At 38.3% G+C, this 20,554-nt stretch overlaps 1 protein-coding gene across 1 annotated transcript; it reads right to left on the reverse strand.

The window, feature by feature from the left end:
- Positions 1–1,079: 1,079 nt before the first annotated feature.
- LOC101853862 (protein KRI1 homolog) lies at positions 1,080–20,496 on the reverse strand. Its single transcript, XM_005101474.3, has 17 exons — positions 20,342–20,496; positions 16,567–16,628; positions 15,405–15,504; positions 15,024–15,111; positions 14,098–14,175; positions 13,582–13,675; positions 12,636–12,716; positions 11,379–11,476; positions 10,718–10,838; positions 9,613–9,708; positions 9,166–9,327; positions 8,598–8,688; positions 7,132–7,274; positions 6,250–6,352; positions 5,669–5,781; positions 4,303–4,469; positions 1,080–2,351 (listed from the first exon to the last, which is right to left on the reverse strand). Exons 1-17 carry the CDS (start codon positions 20,454–20,456, stop codon positions 1,544–1,546), a joined length of 2,520 nt encoding a protein of 839 aa, XP_005101531.1. The 5' UTR covers positions 20,457–20,496; the 3' UTR covers positions 1,080–1,543.
- Between the last annotated feature and the right edge of the window lie 58 nt (positions 20,497–20,554).

A 20,554-nucleotide genomic window follows, 5' to 3' on the forward strand; every position in this document is an offset into this window, starting at 1 on the left:
CAAAGAGTACGAAAAATCGGGGATTTTAAAAATCCCTGTTATTACCGGATCCCTGTTATTACCGGGCCTGTTATATATGGTTTCCACTGTATTTTCCGTTATCATTCTTTGTTAATCTCTGTTAAAATTAATAGAATCGCATAATTTCACATTTTTGGGCTCAGTTTGCATAATTTCATAATTTTTCTTGCATAAAACGATGGGGACAGCTCATGACATATTTCGGACACCAGGTTTTCGAGTGTCATTTTTCTCACTTTTCTTATTCCCCATTTTCTGAGAATTTTCTCCCATCTTATTCGTACACGTAATTTCAAACAAACTGGAAGTTTAAGTCAAAAAGTGAATTTATCTGATGTTTAAATTCAATTCGATGTTTACATTTTACGAAAGCATGCGACCGCTCTCTGTTCATCGATCGCTTTCACAAAAATATAGCAGAAAAGAAATACTAGCAAATTTGGTACTGATACGCGCGTCTTTCATTCACAAATACAAACCTACGAAGCGGTTGTGACTAAAACTCCGCACAGTAGAACTAGACTCTAGAGCCAGGTTATTAGTGTGACGTACATGTTACGTCATATAGGCCACCAAGAGTGGCAAATTTTGCCAACTTCCGGGACGTACATACATGGTACGGCACGGCGCTAAAAATTACGTATTTTGATGACGTACCAGGTATGTCATAAGGCAACGAACGGGTTAAAAACATAAATTTCTGAGTGGATTTTCCTGAAAAAAACATTGATTAAAGGCACAACAAATGTAAATTTTCAGTTTCCAAGGACTCCCAAGCTTTGGAAATCACAAACTTTGGCAGCCATTTTCTCGTTAATTTTATCTCTGAAACCAGGCGACACCGACATCGCAAATATCTCGACTTCTTTTCAAGATGTCATTTTTCAAGGGTTACATTTTTTTATCAAGCTTTAAGACGATACCAATAATTCCAGATGCCCAAAAATTGACAAGCCCCTGATTCTGCTGCTTCGTGACACATAAATACTTTACCCAAAATCACATCAAACAGAGACCACTGAACATGCTTTAAGTATGAAAAATGTCAGAAAACTGTATCATGAGCCACCATATTTATTCATATTTCAACTATAATAATAATATGTACAAAGTTGTAACATCAACATATATGCCATTTGCATTCATAACTCGAAGGGTAATTTTAGATTTCACTGGCTTAGCTTTGTCTACACATTTATTAAAGATTTTGAACATTAGAGCTGAATAAAATATTTGTATTCCTACCCCCTGAAAGTTTCTCAGCACTCACAACATAATTGAACTAGACCACAAAAAAAGATGGAAACTGTCATTACATACAAACACAAAAAAACAATAAAATTACCCTATCTTCAATCCCATAAACCTTACAAAATCATGGCACCCCTAACAAGCTTTAATCAGCAAACACACGTTTCAAGTTCACTGTATGCAGGTGGCCCGACTCCGGAATCCCATGGTAAATAATTATATATTTTCTTCATATCATCACAGAGCAGGTACCTGCACTCATGTCACACAATCAGGACGGAACGTCCTTAGCCTTGTTTTTCTTCTTTTTCCTCTTGTTCTTGGCCGCGCCGGGCCCAATCCCCATGCTGCTCAACCGAGACGAAGACATAACCTGTCCTAGTTTCCTCTTTGCCTGTTTGGGGTCGGAACCACCACCCTCAGTCTTACTACTGGCACCCGTTGTCGCCTTCGGAAAGTTGCGAATGGAGGTTTTCTTCTTTTTCTTTTTCTGGAGAACAGCTGTCTTTGATCTGCTGTCTTCCTCCTTTGGTGTAGAATCAGCTGTACCAGTAACCACTTGAACCCCCGGAGTCTTGGTCTTTTTCTTTTTCTTTTTGACTTTTCCCTGAACATCATGATCACCAGTTCCAACAACAACACTGAAAACGTCCGTTCCGTCTCCCTCGTTACTGTCATTACTTTTCGTAACAACTATGTCTTGTTTCTTTTTCTTCTTACTCTTCTTTTCTGCCGAGAGAGGTTCCGGTTCCATCGAAACACATTTTTCGCTTTTCTTCTTCTTTAACTTTGCCTCAGGAGTACCTTGGGAACCCTCAATTTCAGCACCATCCACAGACTTGCGTTTTTTGCTCACAACTTGACTGCTGCCATTTTCATCCTCTTCCCTCTTTCTTTTCTTACTTTTATCCGCACTGTTGGACACTTCACCATTCACCTCACTAATGTCAGTAAAGAACAGTTCATTTTTCTCTGAAACCTCAGACGGTTCCTCTTCCACCCCATCCTCATCTACCTTCTTTTTCTTCCTCTTCTTCTTCTTCTTTTTGTTCCTTGCAGACGTTTCCTTGGCAATTTCTCTGCAACAGAAATAAAAACATAGCTGTGAATAAAACTTTAAAGTTTTAGGGTAGATCAACAGCATCCACATCAAATAAGTCTCTTTCTAAACACATGAAGCGTGAAAGCAAGCTCATACTGCCAGAAGGACACATTACAACAAATTTTGCTACATGTAGAATAAAGGGGTGGCCACTACCTCTCTTAACGCCCTTGTTATTCATTCATTCAATGCTACCCAAGAGTAGACCAACCCGCAAGATATATCAAACACAAAACAGGAACGCTGGACGAAACATTTGTCACACCTCCCACACTAAGAATGATCATACTTCTCTACCCACCACCTACAAGCTCGGGCAATAGGGATGGGTCCGGGGCACAAATAATCTATGCATGTAAATTTAAGTCATAACAAATTTCTAATCAACACAGGCAACAATAAATGTGCGAATGTGAAAAAGGATCATAGATTTGTCATCGCATTAATTAGATTCATCATTCAGATTTAATTCTCTACATGCAACTCACAAAGTCAAAGTAAGACAATCAAAATCAATAATTAAAAGGCAAAATAACCACAAGACATAATTCAAGATAGGCCAACTCAGAAGGGGCTTTAATACAAGGGAAGTGATTTTTTAAAAAACAATGGAAAGACTAAGTAATACAAGTTGTTCCCCTTTGGTTCTGCTTAATGCACCATCTTTAGTTAACTATTTCAGTCGGCAAAAGAAGACACACAATAAATAAATGTACTAAAAGGATTATTATCTTATGATATATGTATGAAAAATATAATATTTTTCTATGAACATGGGACAGTAAAAAGACAGGCTGAAAGACAAAATGATGGAAATTTATAGTTAAAAACTAACGTATAGATAGCGAAAGGGAGGATGGATAGCCAGACCAAAAGCAAAGAGAGAGAAGGAAGCAAAGGAAAGACGTAAAAATCTCAATTTCTCATGGGTGCAAGTATTATAATCTGTACAGTGAGGCTGGGGACAGCACGGGAGTCTATATTCTTCTTTTTAGTTTTAGTCAGAGTTTTACGGCATTGCAACACAAAAAGGTCATATAAGTGCTGAAGATTAGAGGTGTTACAAGAGAGAAACAAACATAAAAAAAGAAGGAGGAGAGATAAAGACGTTAGTTGTTTGTTAGGAAAGAAGGAGAAAACCACACCAGAGTATCCGCCAAAGCATCCATTATCCTTCTTTAATCCATTAGCTGCCAAGCAAATTATTTATCATAACTATACAGTTCTTCACTCAGTAGGGATACGAATCAGATTTAGCTTGTCTTTTTCTTTTTTTACCAGCCCCCCCCCCCCCCCCCCAATGGCATTTAAAAACACCTTTTAACCTAAATAAGTTCAACTTTTACATACCTCGAGTGACTAACTGAACATAACTACTTGACAAGGGAGTCAAAACCAGAGTTCAGCAAGAGATGCAAACACCCTACACTGAACCCCCCCAACCCCCACTCTGTCAGTAAACCAGCACCTTCATTCAAATCATTGACATCTACACTGTAGAAGATCCTATCCAAACAAGGAGATTTTAGTTAGACAAACTGTCAGAAATTTCCTGCAGCAGCAAAACAAAAGAACCACGATGTAAACATGAACCACACCAAGTGGCACCAGGAATGTAGTCTACTATCATTGCCTTTCCTCCGAGAAAGGAACTGGTAGAAAAGGGATATTAGAGTTACATATGCAGAGCAATTTATAAAGCATGGGTGGAGTATGCTCTTCTATTCAAAAGAATAAAGCACAAGTAAAGTATGCTTTTCTAAAGAATAAAGCATGGGTAGAGTATTCTTTCGATTCTAAAGAGAGAAGTATGAGTAAAGTATGCTTTTCTAAAGAATAAAGCATGAGGAGCAGTGTGCTTTTCTCAAAGCCTATTACACTGACCAATAATAACCCTTCCCCATCTCCCACACAGCGACAACACTTACTCCTGTTTTTTTAGGAGGGACGGAAGCACTTTAAACTTCTTGTCCTGGTCCCTGGCTCGGGCGGCGAACTTCCTGACATCAGCCATCTCATCCTGCCGACTGCGGTACTGGCTCATCTTCTTCACCGACACCCACGCGTTCAGCTCACGCTCGGGAGCTTTCAAGATCTGCCAAACATGAAACCAAAGACAACATTTTAGTGTTATTTTAGTAAAAGTTTTACGGCACTTGCAACACAATAAGGTAATGTAAGTGCCGAAGATTAGAAGTGTTACAAGAGAATAACAAACACAAAAAATGAGGAGAGGAGATATAGACGATAGATTTTTTATAGGAAAGAAGGGGCAAACCACGCCACAGCACCCACTCATTTAACTTATTTAGCCATCAATTAAACCTTTAAAAAATTATTTTCATTTAGGAAGCCAATTGTTCTGTCTGTAATCAATTACTCTGTAAGAGCAAAACACCATCGAAATCTGGAGTGCTTGTAAATACATCACACCACACACACAATTCAGCATACTTGGGAGGGGAACTGCTCTAGTCATGTCAGTCAACGCCGACACATGCTATAAAGAGCTACTTTCAAAAATGCTATTGACATTCAGCGCACACCAGAGCATCCGCCAACCACCCACCCTCATTAGTATTAAAACCAAACAAACATTATACTTCAAAACAAGAGAAGGCAAGATCAAGGGAAAAAGACATACATTTGTGTGTGTGTGTGTATGTGGGGTGGGGGGGGGGGGGGGGAGTAAAGAGAATCACATCGACACGATGATGATCATTTAGTGAAGGGAAAACACCATATGACAGACAGACAGAAACAACAGAGGGGAAATAAAAGAAAAAGAACCAACCAGTAGAGCCCTCTTGGCACATGAAACATTAAGCGTAGTTTTAGTAGAGGTTTCACTGCGCTCGGAACTGCATAAGGTCATATGAGCGCCAGAAGATTAGAGGCATTACAAGAGAGTAACAAACATAAAAAAGATGAAGGGGAGATAAGGACGATAGATGTTTGATAGGAAACAAGCAAACCACACCTGAGCAACCGCCAACCACCAACAAGCGACATTTAGAGTATGGAGCAACAGCAATAATAGTGCATAGTAACTGATGCCACATTATTTGTGATTACAAAATTTGTTCTCATCCAGGTAATTCTACCAAAAGGGAAAAAGTCATGACCTTGAAAGGAATTACTTAATACCAACTTAAAAATAAAGCTTCAAGAAACTGAAAAAACATTTTAACTTTTGTCAGTTTCATGTTACAAATCAATATATGTGAAGAACAGATATATGCCAAATTAAATTTATCTCACAGAATGAAAAAAAAGTACAAAAGCAATACAAACCTCCTCTGTTGAGAGTCCAAAATCGTTTGGAACCACCTCTCTGTATGTGAAGGGCAAGGTGTTGATCTTGTCTTTCAGATATTCATCAATGTACTCATCAAACGTCTTGGTGGCTGTGAAAAACAGTTCAAAATTCAAATAATGAATCTTTTAAAGCTAAAACCCAGGTAGATTCTAAAAAAGTTAATGTAAATTTAAGAAAAAATACATAAAATATATACAACAAATTTACTAAAGCTATTGACTTTTTTTTTTAAATCTCCATCAACAACATTGACCATTTGCAGCAGGGCCACCAGATACTCCGACCCTTGCTCCAACACAGGTCACTACACCAGTATCAGCAATTTGCCCGTGTATTGTTTCCTTCGTATATATAAAATGAGCAGCTTAATGTGTATGCCTTTGGACATACCACTGGTGACAAATCTAAAAAAAAAAAAGAAAGAAAGTTTTTTTTACACTGTATTTCAATATTTGATTCAAAAACCAAAACTAATACAAGTTAACAGTTACAATGCAAATACATTGTGTTTTTTTTCTAAACAGCCAAAATACCGTGAAACTTATTATCAACTTACTTGGATCAAAAAGAGGCAACTTTTTGGCAAATGCTTTGCCATATTTTTTAGCCCTCTTCTTCTCCGCTTTGTAATCTCGAGTCGGGTCAAAGTCGGCATCCATCTAAATGAAAGATAAAACCATTTCATTTCTCAACATCATGAAAACCAGTATCCTCTATGGCAAAGGACATTTTTTCAAAGATCCACTCTAATCTCTTCAGCAGAACAACTTACTAGACAGACACCATAAAAAAACAAGAGTACCTTCAGACTAAAGTACAGAAAAAATGTGTATATTTTGCAAGAATCTTTTTTCACAAAAGAAAGGTTACCCAGAAACTTACAGTTTTTTGAGAAAATGCACTTGTTTTACAAGGGAAATAATCCACTATCATTATGTATACTACATAGCGCATGGTCACCATGCATTACTGGATATTTGCAAAGGTCTGCCTGCAACAGCCCCAAACATTTCAGTACAGTTTAGTTTTAGTTTTAGTAGAGGTTTTACGGCGCTCGCAACTGCATAAGGTCATATGAGCGCCAGAAGTTTAGGGCTGTTACAAGGGAGTAACAAACACAAAAAAGAAGGAGGGGACATAAAGACAATAGATGTGTGATAGGAAAGAAGGAGCAAACCACACCAGAGCACCCGCCAACCACCCACATTCCAGCGCAGTGAGGAACGAAGCCAAAACAAGTTTTAAAGAACAACTTCACCAGCAGACTCTAATTCAACACCTAAAAGCCACCATCATCATCATCATAGCATTCATAGCCCGATCTCAAACAGACATCGGAGATCAAGATTTTTGCTTAGATGATCTCAAAGTAAACCACACAAAAATCATTTGCAAACAGACAAACTTGAAACATGCATTCAATAAACCCATAACGTACATTAAAGTTTGGATCATCCATATCAGGCCCCTGCTCATCGTTCTGTTGGGTATTATCATAGTCTCCATTCTCTTCCTCTTCACCAACATCATTTTGCACCTCCTCATCTTTCTCCTCTTTACTACGCTGGGTCCACCAGTCCTCTGAGGAAACAAAGTCCACCACAAACATTATTTTACTAGTTTCTTTTCAAAGGAACATATAAAAGGTATAAAACATCACATTTAGAAAGAAAAAATCTATCACAAAGACATTAGAAAATAACTTTTTCGCAAGAGTTTTACAGCACTTGCAACACAATTAGGTCATATAAGTGCCAAAGATTAGAGGTGTTACAAGGGAGTAACAAACATAAAAAACGAGGGGAGATAAAGACAATAGATGTTTGATAGGAAAGAAGGAGCAAACCACACCAAAAGCACCCGCCAACCACCCACGAGCATAACTTTAATGAATGAAATAGCTTCAAAGTACATACAAGGTCATCAGTAGAATATACATGGAAAGTGTTCTCTGACACTCAGTTTATTTGTTTTGGTAAAGAGAAGCACATCAACACAATAACAGCAGGGAAAGAATAAGACAGATAGACGGACAGAAACAACACATGTAAAAGAAAGGACTGACATACTCTAGTCTCATCAATGAAGGTACATTTTAAAACAAGGACCACCATGAATAGAAAACCATATGTGAGGCAGCGTGGTGAAATCAGGCTCTCGTTAAAATAATAAAAGTTAAGAAACTGGCATTTTTCTGCAGGTTTGTGAATTCTTATCGAAATTTTGTGTTTTGGCTCAACACCTTGTATGTCCATTCAAATATATTCATGTGTGGGTTTTATGGAAAAACGATTTAAGGCACAAAAAATGCAAATTTGACAGTTTCCAAGGACTCTTGAGCTATGGAAGTCACCAAACATTGGGGGCCATTTTCTCGTTAATTTTACTTCTGAAACCTGGCGACCCCAACTCCTTCATATCTCGACTTCTATTCAAGATAAATGGATATTGTTTTCATCAAATGCAAGGCAAATAAACAACCTTAAAGACGATACCAATAACTCCACAAATCCAAAAATGGAAGAGCGCCTGATTCCACTGCGCCGTGATACATATCAAACATTGTCAATACCCCATTTTTCACACAGAAGAAGTTTAAGTTTCCATATCATCATCAGATGAAAACATGATCAAGATTTTACACAAAACTACCTTGTCAACAAAGGGTAACTCACAGTACATACATCACCATCTGACAAAAAGTCTTTTACAAGTCCACACTTATCAATGACGGCAAACAATGGGAACATCTTCCTAGTAGTTAATATATGGAAGAGAAGTCACCGACACTGCTCTCTGTACCTGCCAATCCTTGCACTGATTATAATAATGTACGTCAGTCTTCTACATGATAAACCTAACTCAATTAATAATTTATTCTTTTTTAATAAACAAACTATCCACCTGGGTCATCATCAATGGCTGCATCAAATTCAAATTCTGGCTTCTTTTCATTGTTGCCCTCATCACCATAGTAACCATCGTTGAAATATTTCTGGGGAAACAAATCAGTATGAAACAGTTATTTGATTCACTGATATCCATTATCATATCCAGCTTATTCCACAAGGCTACAAAGTTACAGCCATATTGACGGTATATTCCATAAAGTGGCCAACTTCAGAAAATCATATTTAAAAGGACTCAAAATCGAGAAAAAAATGGTTTCTTTGATAAATGTAAAATGATACATTATCTTTGCGTCAAATATGCATGCACGTTGTGTCCCAGAAGCTGTTTAAACTAGTTATTTATCTTTATATCTATAGTCTCAGTCAGCATCACTCAGGTTCTCACTGCTTTTGCTCCTTACAAATAACATATCACATGATCTGTAGACCACTGTTCACGGCCAGCATCAAAGAAAATCATATGAAAAGGATCAACATGAAAGGTTTTTTAAAATTTCCTTTGTTTTCTTTCTACAAATAACTGAAAAGAGAAATAATTTCTGAAGGAACAAAGGCCCAACCTCCATGATCTTATTGTGTTCATCTGGGTCAAAATCTGCCTCCAAGTCATAGTCCAAGTCGGGGTTATTGCCAATCTGCCGCAGCTTCAACAGTTTCTCCTCTTTCTCCTCCCTCTGAAGTTTTTGCAGCAAGCGGATCTCTTCATGCCTCTGCTCTCTAGCCTGAAAGTGAAAGAAAAAAACCAAAAAAACATGTCAGCGCATGAGTCTCGGGGCTTCAGAGACAATTTTATGTATAGCGCTAGCAGCTATCTGAAAGGAAAGGGGACCAACGTTAGAAATTAAAAGCAAAAAACGGAAAGAGACTCGGGGATTTGTGCCTCATGTCAAGAGAGGAACACGAGACAGATGAAAAAGTAACAGCCAAAAAAAATAAAAATTTGAAAAAGGACAAAGCTTAAAATAGTAGGCCTATTTGGCTGAAGTAAAAATAAATTCTCTCCTTACCTGAGTCTTTTTTTCCATCTTTCTTTTTCGCTTTTCAGCTCTTCTGGTGTCCTTGGGCCGAACTGACTCTGTAATCACTCGGGGGTAAGCCTTGATCTGAGAAACAACACATAATAATTATAATAATAATAATGATAAAATAAAGTTAATTCATAAATAGAATCCATCTCAGCATAGCTTTAAACACTTCACAACAACAACAACAACAACAACAAAAAACCTCAGTAGACATTAAAATGATCGAATTCTTTACGTCTTCACAAGCTTCTGTAAATGTATGTGTATTAAGAGGTTCCTGTCGATCATGCATAAACAGGGATCACAGTATTTCTATTCATCCTGAAGACAGTAAAACTAATCTTGAGCCTTTCAGACCTTACATGACCTAGAACACACATTTAGGATCTCCATAACTCTGTGGGTCCAAGTTTAGGTCCCATGCACTAACAAAGGTTTCAGGAATGGGAAGGGGGGAATGCAAATTAACCTTTAAGTCAAAAGGCTACCATAGGCTACAGCACATCGTCACCCAGCTGATCAGATGTATTAAGCCAAAAGTTTTGACTTTTTAAAAAAATTGCAGTTTCTTAACCCTTCTAGCCCCATGCGCGTATGTTTTCAGCAGCGCTTGTATCTCCCACTGTCCAAAGAGCGTATATTCTCAGTTTCGGGGCACAGTACTTAATTGGCGCATTTTTCGAAATTAGCAAACCTTATTAAACTTTAATTTTCATAATATTCGTTCATTCGCCTTTAATTATTGTTATATGTTGTCATCTAAACCTCATTATAAAGATACTGCATAATTTTTTAGAATGCATGCCTCTTTTTCTAAAATACTGCTGTATTGGCTGGGACTGGTGTTAGAGAGTGCACAAAATGGCTGGGACAGAAAGGGTTCATCTGTAATATTGGTTGCGTGAGGTCAAAAAATATTTTGTCAAAATTCAAATTTTAAACGTTAAAAAAAAAGCAAGAAAAGATATATAAAGTAGCTAGTTACAGTTGTTAAAACAGCGAAACAGTCTTCTCTCTGTCTGTAAAAAATTTTACTTGCTCTGCTTAGAGCATTTGGACAGCCTGCCGCCCATCATGTAGCACTTACTTCATCTCCTCCGGGCTCCTCATGACGGAAGTTGTATCGGTGCTCGTACTCCTCCGCCTGAGACAGGAATTTTTCCTCCTCCTCTGGATCTGGCCCTTTCTCTTCGTCTTCACTTTCCGAACTACAGAAAGAAAAAAAAATTGAGATTTAAGCTTGGGGGTTTTTTTCCCAGTAAAGAGAAGAACATCAACAAAACAGTGCCATCGTTTCTTGAGGGTACCAAAAACAGACAGACAAACAAAATGGGGAAAGTAAAAAAGTCCGACCTATCATTGGTTTCTTCCAGCTACCAACAGAGATAGGAATCCTATAAATATACATAGACCTAAGAATTTTCTCTGAGAACACCAAGAAATATATCGTGAGCAGAGGTAACAGTAGGCAAAAGAAATAATAACACTTTAAAAACACTAGGCAGAATAAAAATCCTCCTCTCAATCACTATATAACTGGACCCTGTCAAGATGGGTGAAGTTTTATATTTTATAATAGCGACAACTCAACATAAAACTCTGCCACGTCATTTCAAAAAGTGACGCATGACGGACTCTAACACTGGGCAATCCATATTTACTAGAGGCTTTTGTTAAAAAACCATTTCATTTCCTAAAGTATCTATATCTAACTCAAAATTACAACCAAATACATGGTGACACTTTACCTTTCCTCAGCCATATAGCCATTGTTCAAAATGTAATCTCTCAAAACAGTCTCCTTCTCATCCAAGTTCGGATCATTCCAGTATGCTTTCAAGGGAGCCTATGATTAAAAAGAAACATGTGAATTTCTTTTTAAAATTATCAACAATCTAAGAGCATAAATAGTTCCTGTTCGAAAACAAATTTTTAAAATTTTCAGCTTGTCAAGATTTACCTAGTACTATAAATAAAGTATAGATTCATTGCTCAAGGTCAGTAATACTACTATTAGAGGCCAGTGGCGGGGCGCCATTGGTGCAAGCGCTCCACCTAACCCGCCCTCGCCTTCACCTCCCCCCCCCCTTTTTTTTCTAATATTGTTCTAAACCAGTCAGTGCTCTAGATTAAAAAATTATTAGGCCTACGACATCCTTGTGATCCGTCACCCGCTGGCTGAGCTAGAAAAGAGCGAGGATGGTTTATGCTCGTCGCACCGCTTGCAGTAGTGTATGCTGGGACCAAGCAAAATCTTTGCACCAAAGTTATTTTTGTCACAGTAGAGACATCTAGGCATCTTTCTTCCCACACAAGAAGAAAGGTGCATGAACTGCTCTTCGCAGCACCAATTTGGTGCAAGCTAAAAATTTGATCCAAGTTTCCGCGAGCCTATCTACTACACTAGTAGTTTAGTCTAGTAGAGTCTACGGTAGCCCCCTACCTCAAAGAAGAATGGATATCGAAACTGTTGACTGTTGTCTCCCTCTATTGTGTAGCAAGTCCTGGTGCTGCACGAAGTATGTAATTAGAAATCTTTAAATCATCTCAGATTGTGAGCATAGTGAGTTGTTAGTATTGTTTCACTTTATTGCAGCTTTTATGCGGTTTCATCTAGAAACAGTTGTAAATATCGATAGATGTAGATTACAGGATATCTTGCAGATTCTAATTGACTTTCTTTAGAAATCTTAACAGTAGCTACAAAGCCTATTTTGCCCATTTGCTCACTTTCCAATTATGCACCACCTTGTCTGCAACCCACGCGACGCCACTGTAGGAGGCTACTGTCTAATCAGCGGTGCATTTCTTACCTATTAGCAACTATTCCCCCTTTAAAAAAAAAAACCAAAAACAAGGACCACAGTTTCATATGCAGGAGAGCAGACCTTGGGGGTGGGGGGGGTTGTCATGTTCATTAGAAGCAGGACTACATCAGGACAAATTGTTGAAGCATCAAATAGACATGATGTCTGCCCTTAACCATCAGTATTGAACGGACTTACCAACTCTGCTTCAGCTTGTGGATCATCTAGTCCTTCTTTCTCGCCTCTCAACCACTCCAGGTAGTCATTCTCATCCTTCTCCTAAAATCATTGAACGAAAGACTCACAATAATCATTTTCTTGTTTTAAGACCCCAATAACATTATACTAGTACCCCCTGCCCCCCTCCCCCCCAATTCCCAAAAAAGAAAAAAAGAAAGACAGAAAAGAAAAGGAACAATTCACTACACAGATCATGAACTTGCCATTTAAGACAACAGAAAAGATTAATCATATGTAGGAATAATTCGGAGGTTGGCGTCCATCCATTTATTTTTTTTTGGAGTGGGGGAGGGGGGATGAAAAAACCGACGCAATGTACAAACAGAAAGCTGTGCACAAATATAAGCTGACAGCGCTACTATCAATTCTACGTTTTAAAACTCAAACAAAAAAACAGAATTCCTAGTGAATAGTAAGAAAACACACGTTATGTAAAATAAAACAGCATTAACCAAGCAGTGCACAAAATTCCATTTGAAGATCTTTTAAAACAAAAATTAATACAAAAACAGATGACTCTACTGTTTGAAGAGATACCCATTGTTCATTGTTTCAGGAAGCAATATCCCTGCACTCCAGACATGTCCATTGATGCTCCGTTGCTCTCTCCAAAATGTTGCTGAGGGTCTTTCTACTGACTGTGCCAGTGCACATCAGAGATACCCAGAGAATACACAAGCATTCTCATACCAAACACGACTACTCAATATTCTTGTTTCATCTGACTATTTCAGGAAAATACAAACACATGATTTACAAAATTACAATAACTGAAAGAATAAAATCTATAAAATGCAGCACATAAATTAGAAGGGAATGCCAAAGGTAATAACAGTAGACCAAATCAGTAGTCCTAAAAGCAATGTAAGTCATTGTTTTATAAGCTTGGCACTGTCTTTCATACCTCATCTTCCTCAGTCTTTCGTTTTTTGACTAGAAATCCACTATCATCATTATCATCATCATCATCACTTGAATCGGCCACAGCATCCTTGAAACTGGGGAGAAAAAAAAGCTTAAGCATTTGGCACAAAATAGTAAAATATTCCTTCAATTTACCTTTTCCAGCAAAATGTCAAGCATCGTGGAAAAGTGAGTAATTTCCCAAAATAGCAAATGTATTTATCACAAACATTGTCCATTGTCTGCGTTCAACGTTTTTTGTAACAATATATCATTGAACAGACTTTTTTTTCTATATTTCTCTCCCTGCAGCCACCGCCTTTATTTTTTTTACATACACAAAAACATTTAAGAAATGTCAAATCACTGAGCCACATATTATATACAAACTTAAGAAATACAAATTATGTACAAGATATTTCACATCAATCAAATGAAGTATTGTACGCCCTGTATTAAGCTGAGTGCAGACTCAGGCCCCACATCTAACATCATTGGCTCAGAGCTCCACACTGACCTTTTTTTAATCTCTTCTTGTTCCTCAAAGTAACTTTTTCCTTGAGGCTTGGGTGCAGATTCTTCATCGCTTTCAATCCTGGGGGAAAAATTAAAAAGAACGTAAAATTCAAAATATCAAAAGATATCCCTATTCGTTCTCAAGAACAGTGTCATCAGACAGACAGTGTGTTCTGTAATCAGGAAAAGAAGAACAGAGCATTTTAGTCAAAGAACGGATGTAGAGACCATAAAGTTGACTTTACAAAGAACCAAGTAAAGCAAGGGTCTCGCATGAAGAAAGTGAGAAAGTTAGGGCATATTAAAATTCACAAAATGAGTACCTACTAAATGGTAAGTTCGTACAGTACAAAAATATCTATAGAATGCCCAAAAGTACAGCTTTTCTTAGTAATAATAAATCAGACAAAAGTGAACAAAGTTATATTCAATGTCATTCATATTACACTTTGTGAATAATCCCACTCTGGGGAAAGGATAAAGAATAGGATTAGTACAAAAGCAATAAACATTGCAACTCATTATAACTACCATGCACAATAGAAGTTTTATATACTAGGTAGAGAACAAATTATATGTTGTTCTCACAAAGGGCCACCCCCATCCCCCCCCCCCAAAAAAAATTACTCCATTATCACTGAGTACATTTTCAGTATGGCATTGTGTTTTTGTCGAGAGAACACACTACTACCCTTTTCACCTTGGTCCATGAAACTGCACAGGACAGTACTCACGCGGTACAACATGCTTTGCTATTGCTCCCTAGATAGATAACATAATACATATATACAAACATTTGATTATATGAAATCATAGTCTGAAACATTCTGCAGACGAATGAAGTGCAAAATTGAACAATGCTTAGGTGTGGACTCACAAACAAACAGGCATTGCGGTACATGATACGAGGAGCTCTTCTGAACTTACCCTCCTTTTTCAAGGATAAATTTCCTTTCATGATCCTTAAGGGTGGTTGCTTTGTCCTTTTTCTTTGAACTCAACGGTTTTGCCTCATCTGTAAAATAATAATAACAATAATAACTGGCATTTGTATGGCATTAATCCCATTTAACAGCAAGCTCTATGTGCTTTACAATCTATATCGTAACAAATATGAAATATAAAAATTTGCAATGACGAAATAAACTACTTTGCACATGCAGCAGGAACTTTTCAGCATGGAGCAATACCAATTATCAAGTACTAAAAACCAGAGCTTAGTCTTCCAGAGAGCAGGAGCACACTATAATCTTAGTTTATGAAAATCAGTTTAAGCATTAGAATTAGACAAATCATACTAGGACATACCATGAAAAAATTTCTCTCCTTCCTTATACAGTCTTGGCTGCTGGAAACGGACAACAGCATAAGCCCTGAGCCAATCTTTATCCATTTGTTTCGAAGTCCTCTGAAAAAAAAAAGTTAGTCGTTGTTAGAATGTACAGAGTCACAAAATAATATACAAATGTGATAACATAATCTGAAAACTTATTCACGAAATCACTTTTGAAAAATCAAATTTGCCAGTAATGTCTGCACTTGCTGATGTTGAGATTATCACCAGTACATAAGAAACATTTGACAACAGGCTATTTAAAACCTGATAATTTAGAGTTATTGTAACCACGGCAGTAAGCATCTGAGAAAAAAAGAATAATACTTTAGAAGCACTCCACTCAATAACTTTTCCATTGCTATGTAACTTTTATTGTATTAACCTTCGCAAGAATTTGTTAGATCTTTTTTCCATATCCACCATCTTTACTTTAAAAAATTGGCCAAAACTAGAGTTGCAACAAGCAGACAGACAGGTTCGTTACTCGCAGTCAGAGCAAGCAAGCAACAGACAGCCATGAGAGCGGATTGCGTACCTCAAGATAGTTTGTTTTTTGGGGTCCGCTCTACAATTTTATTCTCTCAGAGCGAGCGGACTGCGAACTTCAAGTCAGTTCCTTTCTTGGGCCTGCTTTATTTCATTTACAGAGCGTGCGGGGGGTTCAATGGAAGGAGTCTCTCCCGCTCGCTAACCGAACTGTTGTCTCTGCGCTCAAAGTGTAGCGAGTAGCGAATGACTCTTTACAAGTGGACGGCTCATTACCCGTCTGTTCGTTTGCGAGTAGTACCAGCGAACGGTTCATTACTCACAGATGATCTGGCGAGCCTGAACCAACTATAGCCAAAACCCAAGAACTGCTGAGAGTCAATTCTCATCTAGATATTAATTCTATTCATCTGTAAGTTGTCTGTATATGTTCTTTTCAATTTTCAGTTTCATTGTGAGTGGGTGGATCACACAGAAAATTTTACCCAGATTTTTAACAATTTTCTACTGGCTAAAAAGAATGCTGAATTTGAGCACCATTTCAGCAAAGCAAACAAATTAAGTTTAATTAAACTTCACAAACATGCATAACATTAGCATTGATAGCCTTAGCTTTAGGAATTGTCCACAAGAAAAAAAAAAACTCACAATTTCTTCCTCTTCCGACGAGGAACTTGAGCCATCAACATCCTCACCATATTTGTCAATCACTGGGGAGCAATATCAGACAAACTTCAAATACAGCAACACAAAACTGTCTTCTCTAAGACATCAATAATACATTATTTTAACATAATATTCACCAAATATATTTTTTTTAAATTACCATTTAAACACCCTTCAAGTAAAAAATGCAGGCTCATATATATACAGTCGAACCTGCCTTGACGGCCACCTCTACAAACGGCCACTTTCCATTTCCCCCCTTGCATTTTCTCTATATAATTTAACTGTGTTAAACGGGCACCTGTCCAACGCGGCCGCGGCCACCATATTTTAACACACAACCCCTATCATACTAAGCAATAACACCTGTCTTAGATGGTCACCTTAGTGACTCCATTAAGTTTTGTCATAAATTGTGCACTGGCCCCTGGCATTGTGGGCGAGCCGTCATAATTCAATCACCTGTCGTTGTTGTTAGGTAGTCCCTCCAACCGATCATATTGCGTAGGCCCCTCCAACTGTTGACCAATAGCTACCAATTTTCAGCTGCTGGTGAGGTTAGCGAGTGATCCCTCATAACCCATAAGCCCCGCCCAGAACTCATACACACATCGTAAGTGAGATGAATGGTCACTGTTTACCCAGTCTGTAACAAAGTAGCAAAGGAAGTCAACATGAAATTGTGACAGAAGCGTCGCTCGTTCTCTGAGTGGTGGCGACCCATGTGTTAGTTTTAACATGGCACTCGGTCTTCCTCGTCTGATACATTTAGTTTTATTGTCACCCTTGTGCAAAATCAGCAACAAAATAAAAAGGCGAAATACAAACCAACAACAACGGGGATACTTTTGATTGGGACCTCAGATGGGAATGGTTTGTTTTCTTCATCTTGATCAGTCCTGCCTAAGACGGCCACCTGTCTTATACGGCCACTTTTCTCCGTGACAATGGGTGGCCGTCTTACACAGGTTTGACTGTATATGATCATCAGACAGAAAGATAGACACGAACATTTATACTGTCACAATACTGTCTTTAGCATCCTACAAAATCGAGCCAAAATGCAATGATTAAAAAAATTTCACAAGTCTAAAGATTACTTGAACCTGGAGTACACAAAACATCGAAATCCACATTCCAGAAATCATTATATCACCACTGGCTAGGTTTTAGCAGGTGACACTCCTTCGATTTTCAATTTATTCCCTATTAATTTACTAATAAAGCCCCGACGGACATATATATCTAGTCATCTAGTCTACGGGATAGGTGATGGTGAAGGAAAATTATGAGGACTGTTAAAAACAGTCGTGTTTTATAGTTTTTCTGTAATTAATCTTTTATTTTAATCACATCGCACAAAATCGACAGCCGTGGCCTCTCCCCAACACCTCTTCCCCCAGCAAGCCGACAGTGCATGATCACTACACACAATTTCATAGGTCGACATATATTTAACTTTGCCCCGGCAAAGTCAACTCAACTTGGTTTTTTGTTTAGACTAATGAGGCAGGGAGGGCCAGTATAGATAGATCTAGTAACTAGATATCAAAGCTCACATCTCGATTGTTATCATTTTAATTATAGGCCCTAATCGAAACAATTTTCATAATTTTTAATGCTGGAAATATTTAGGAACAAGGGTCGGAAGTCGGAACAGATGTCATGCTGGACTCAGACTCATTTCATGATTTCAGAGCCCGAATGTAATTTTTGTCTAATTGCACTGGAGTCCGAATAGTCACTTCGAATATATTATATTTCATTTAGGCCTAATCCCAATCAAGTTTATCAAGCTAAAAATACAAAAACGGAAGCACTTTTTCAAACTTTTTGTTTGGACTTCGGATTTTTCACATGGTGCCATTGAGGTGATCTTATCCTTTGGCACGTTAAATTTTTCACTGAGGACTTCCGAAACGAGCGACCACTATCAGATCTGGATCAAAATTCTATGACATTGAATCAAGGGAAGTGGCTATTCTCACCCGGGGTGAGAATAGAAATACGATCGACCTCTCACCCCGGGTGAGACTTGCCACCGTAGGCTATTCTCACCCGGTGTGAAACAAGACTTGTTTTTCCTAATTTCGGAATACTTTCTATCGATGTGGATGATCAAATGGATAAAGGCAAAGAAAAGATTACATTATAGCACAAAAGTAAGCTAATTTTATCGACTACAAAGATGCTATACTATGGCTATTTCACTTTTCGAATCGAGCCGAACTATGGGGGTCGCCATTTTGTTTTGCCCGGAAGTTATGGCAAGATCTACTCCTCCCCTCTTCTCTCTCTCTGTCTCTTTCTGAATACTGTCTATCGGTGTGGACGATCAAATTGACCAAAACAAAGCTAAAAAATGATGGTAAAACACAAAAGTAAATCAATTTGGTCGTCTACAAAGATGCTACGGCTATTTAACTTTTCGAATCGAGCCGAACTACGCGGGTCGCCATTTTGTTTTGCCCGGAAGTTCTCGCACTCCTCCTCCTCTCTCTTTCTCTCTCTCTCCACTGCCCACAGACAAAACTGTACGCTTTTAGTAGGCTAACAGTAGTAATGGAACGTTAGTTCACGGCACAGAATTCTACCATTTTTCTGTTATCACAGTGCAGAATTTTGTGGTTTAGGGTGAACGCAAAATTGGTTGGCCTAGATCTAGGCTATAACGGTGAACGCGCACTAGGTGAGAATACTATTGAATAGCCAAAAGACTCGCCTGCACTATTCTCACCCGGGGTGAGAAAAGAGGTGGCCGTCATCAAGATTATGAAAGTGGCTATTCTCACCCGCCCGGAAGTTCTCGCAAGATCAACTCCTCCCCTCTTCTTTCTCTCTCTGTCTCTTTCTGAATACTGTCTATCGGTGTGGACGATCAAATTGACCAAAACAAAGTTAAAAAATGATGTTAAAACACAAAAGTAAATAAATTTGGTTGTCTACAAAGATGCTATGGCTATTTAACTTTTCGAATCGAGCCGAACTACGCGGGTCACCATTTTGTTTTGCCCGGAAATTCTCGCGCTACTCCTCTCTCTCTCTCCACTGCCCACAGACAAAATTGTACGCTTTTAGTAGGCTACAGTTGTAATGGAACGTTTGTTCACGGCACAGAATTCTACAATTTTTCCTCACAGTGTAGAATTCTATGGTTTAGGGTGAACGCAAAATTTGGTGAACGCGCACCGGGTGAGAATAGCCACAAGACTCGCCTGCACTATTCTCACTCCGGGTGAGAATAGAGGTGGCCCAAGATTATACTCAATGGCCCTCAATGGCTTCCAAAATCATGATGGAAGACTGAAAACCACTGTTATACGATCTGTTCATGACAAAATTACGGTAGTTTACACATTTTTTGGCCCAGTTCAAAGTTTTGAAGGTCTGTGTCGGGGATTAGTAGACTTTCGGCTTTGGGAATTTAACATGCTACAAGATCACCCGCCATTGATGCCCCTTCCAATTCAAACCTTGCCTCAATTAGGCTCATTTGACTTGTCACAAAATACTGTAAACACAGAGGCAAAGGAAGATCTAGAGAATCCAGGACTCTAGATCTAGCAATCTAGATCTAGATCTAGTTGACTGTTGACGTGTTGACAGTACTAAGTTATAAAGTAGTGTACTCAGTGTGTGACACACTACTGTGACTGTCACCGAGACAACAGACTTTACACTACACTGTCTACACACAACTGCCTGACTTGGATCAAAATAGACGTTAGTATTTCAAGCATTTTCAATATAAACTCACGTTTCTGACGTTCTTCTTTCTTTCGCCATTTGTCATAGTTCTGGGCGTAATTTGTATTTATTTTAAAGGCAACTTCTTCATCTTCGCTGGAATCTGACTCGCCAAGAAGATCCATGCTGCCTTGTTTGTATGATTATGTTTTCCCATTTCCCACTTATTTATTTTCCTATTTCACGAGAGCTCTTTAATCACGAGTTTTCTGGTTTTTAAAAC

This window comes from Aplysia californica, unplaced genomic scaffold (assembly GCF_000002075.1).
Source record: "Aplysia californica isolate F4 #8 unplaced genomic scaffold, AplCal3.0 scaffold00285, whole genome shotgun sequence".
Taxonomy (NCBI): Eukaryota; Metazoa; Mollusca; class Gastropoda; order Aplysiida; family Aplysiidae; genus Aplysia; species Aplysia californica.

Coding starts and splice junctions, on each gene's coding strand:
- LOC101853862 (XM_005101474.3), bottom strand. CDS start 20,456: ATGGATCTTCTTGGCGAGTCAGATTCCAGCGAAGATGAAGAAGTTGCC. Junction 15,505..16,566: donor CGTCGGAAGAGGAAGAAATT/GTGAGTTTTTTT, acceptor TTTTTTTTTCAG/AGGACTTCGAAACAAATGGA. Junction 4,470..5,668: donor TTGGACTCTCAACAGAGGAG/GTTTGTATTGCT, acceptor CATGTTTGGCAG/ATCTTGAAAGCTCCCGAGCG.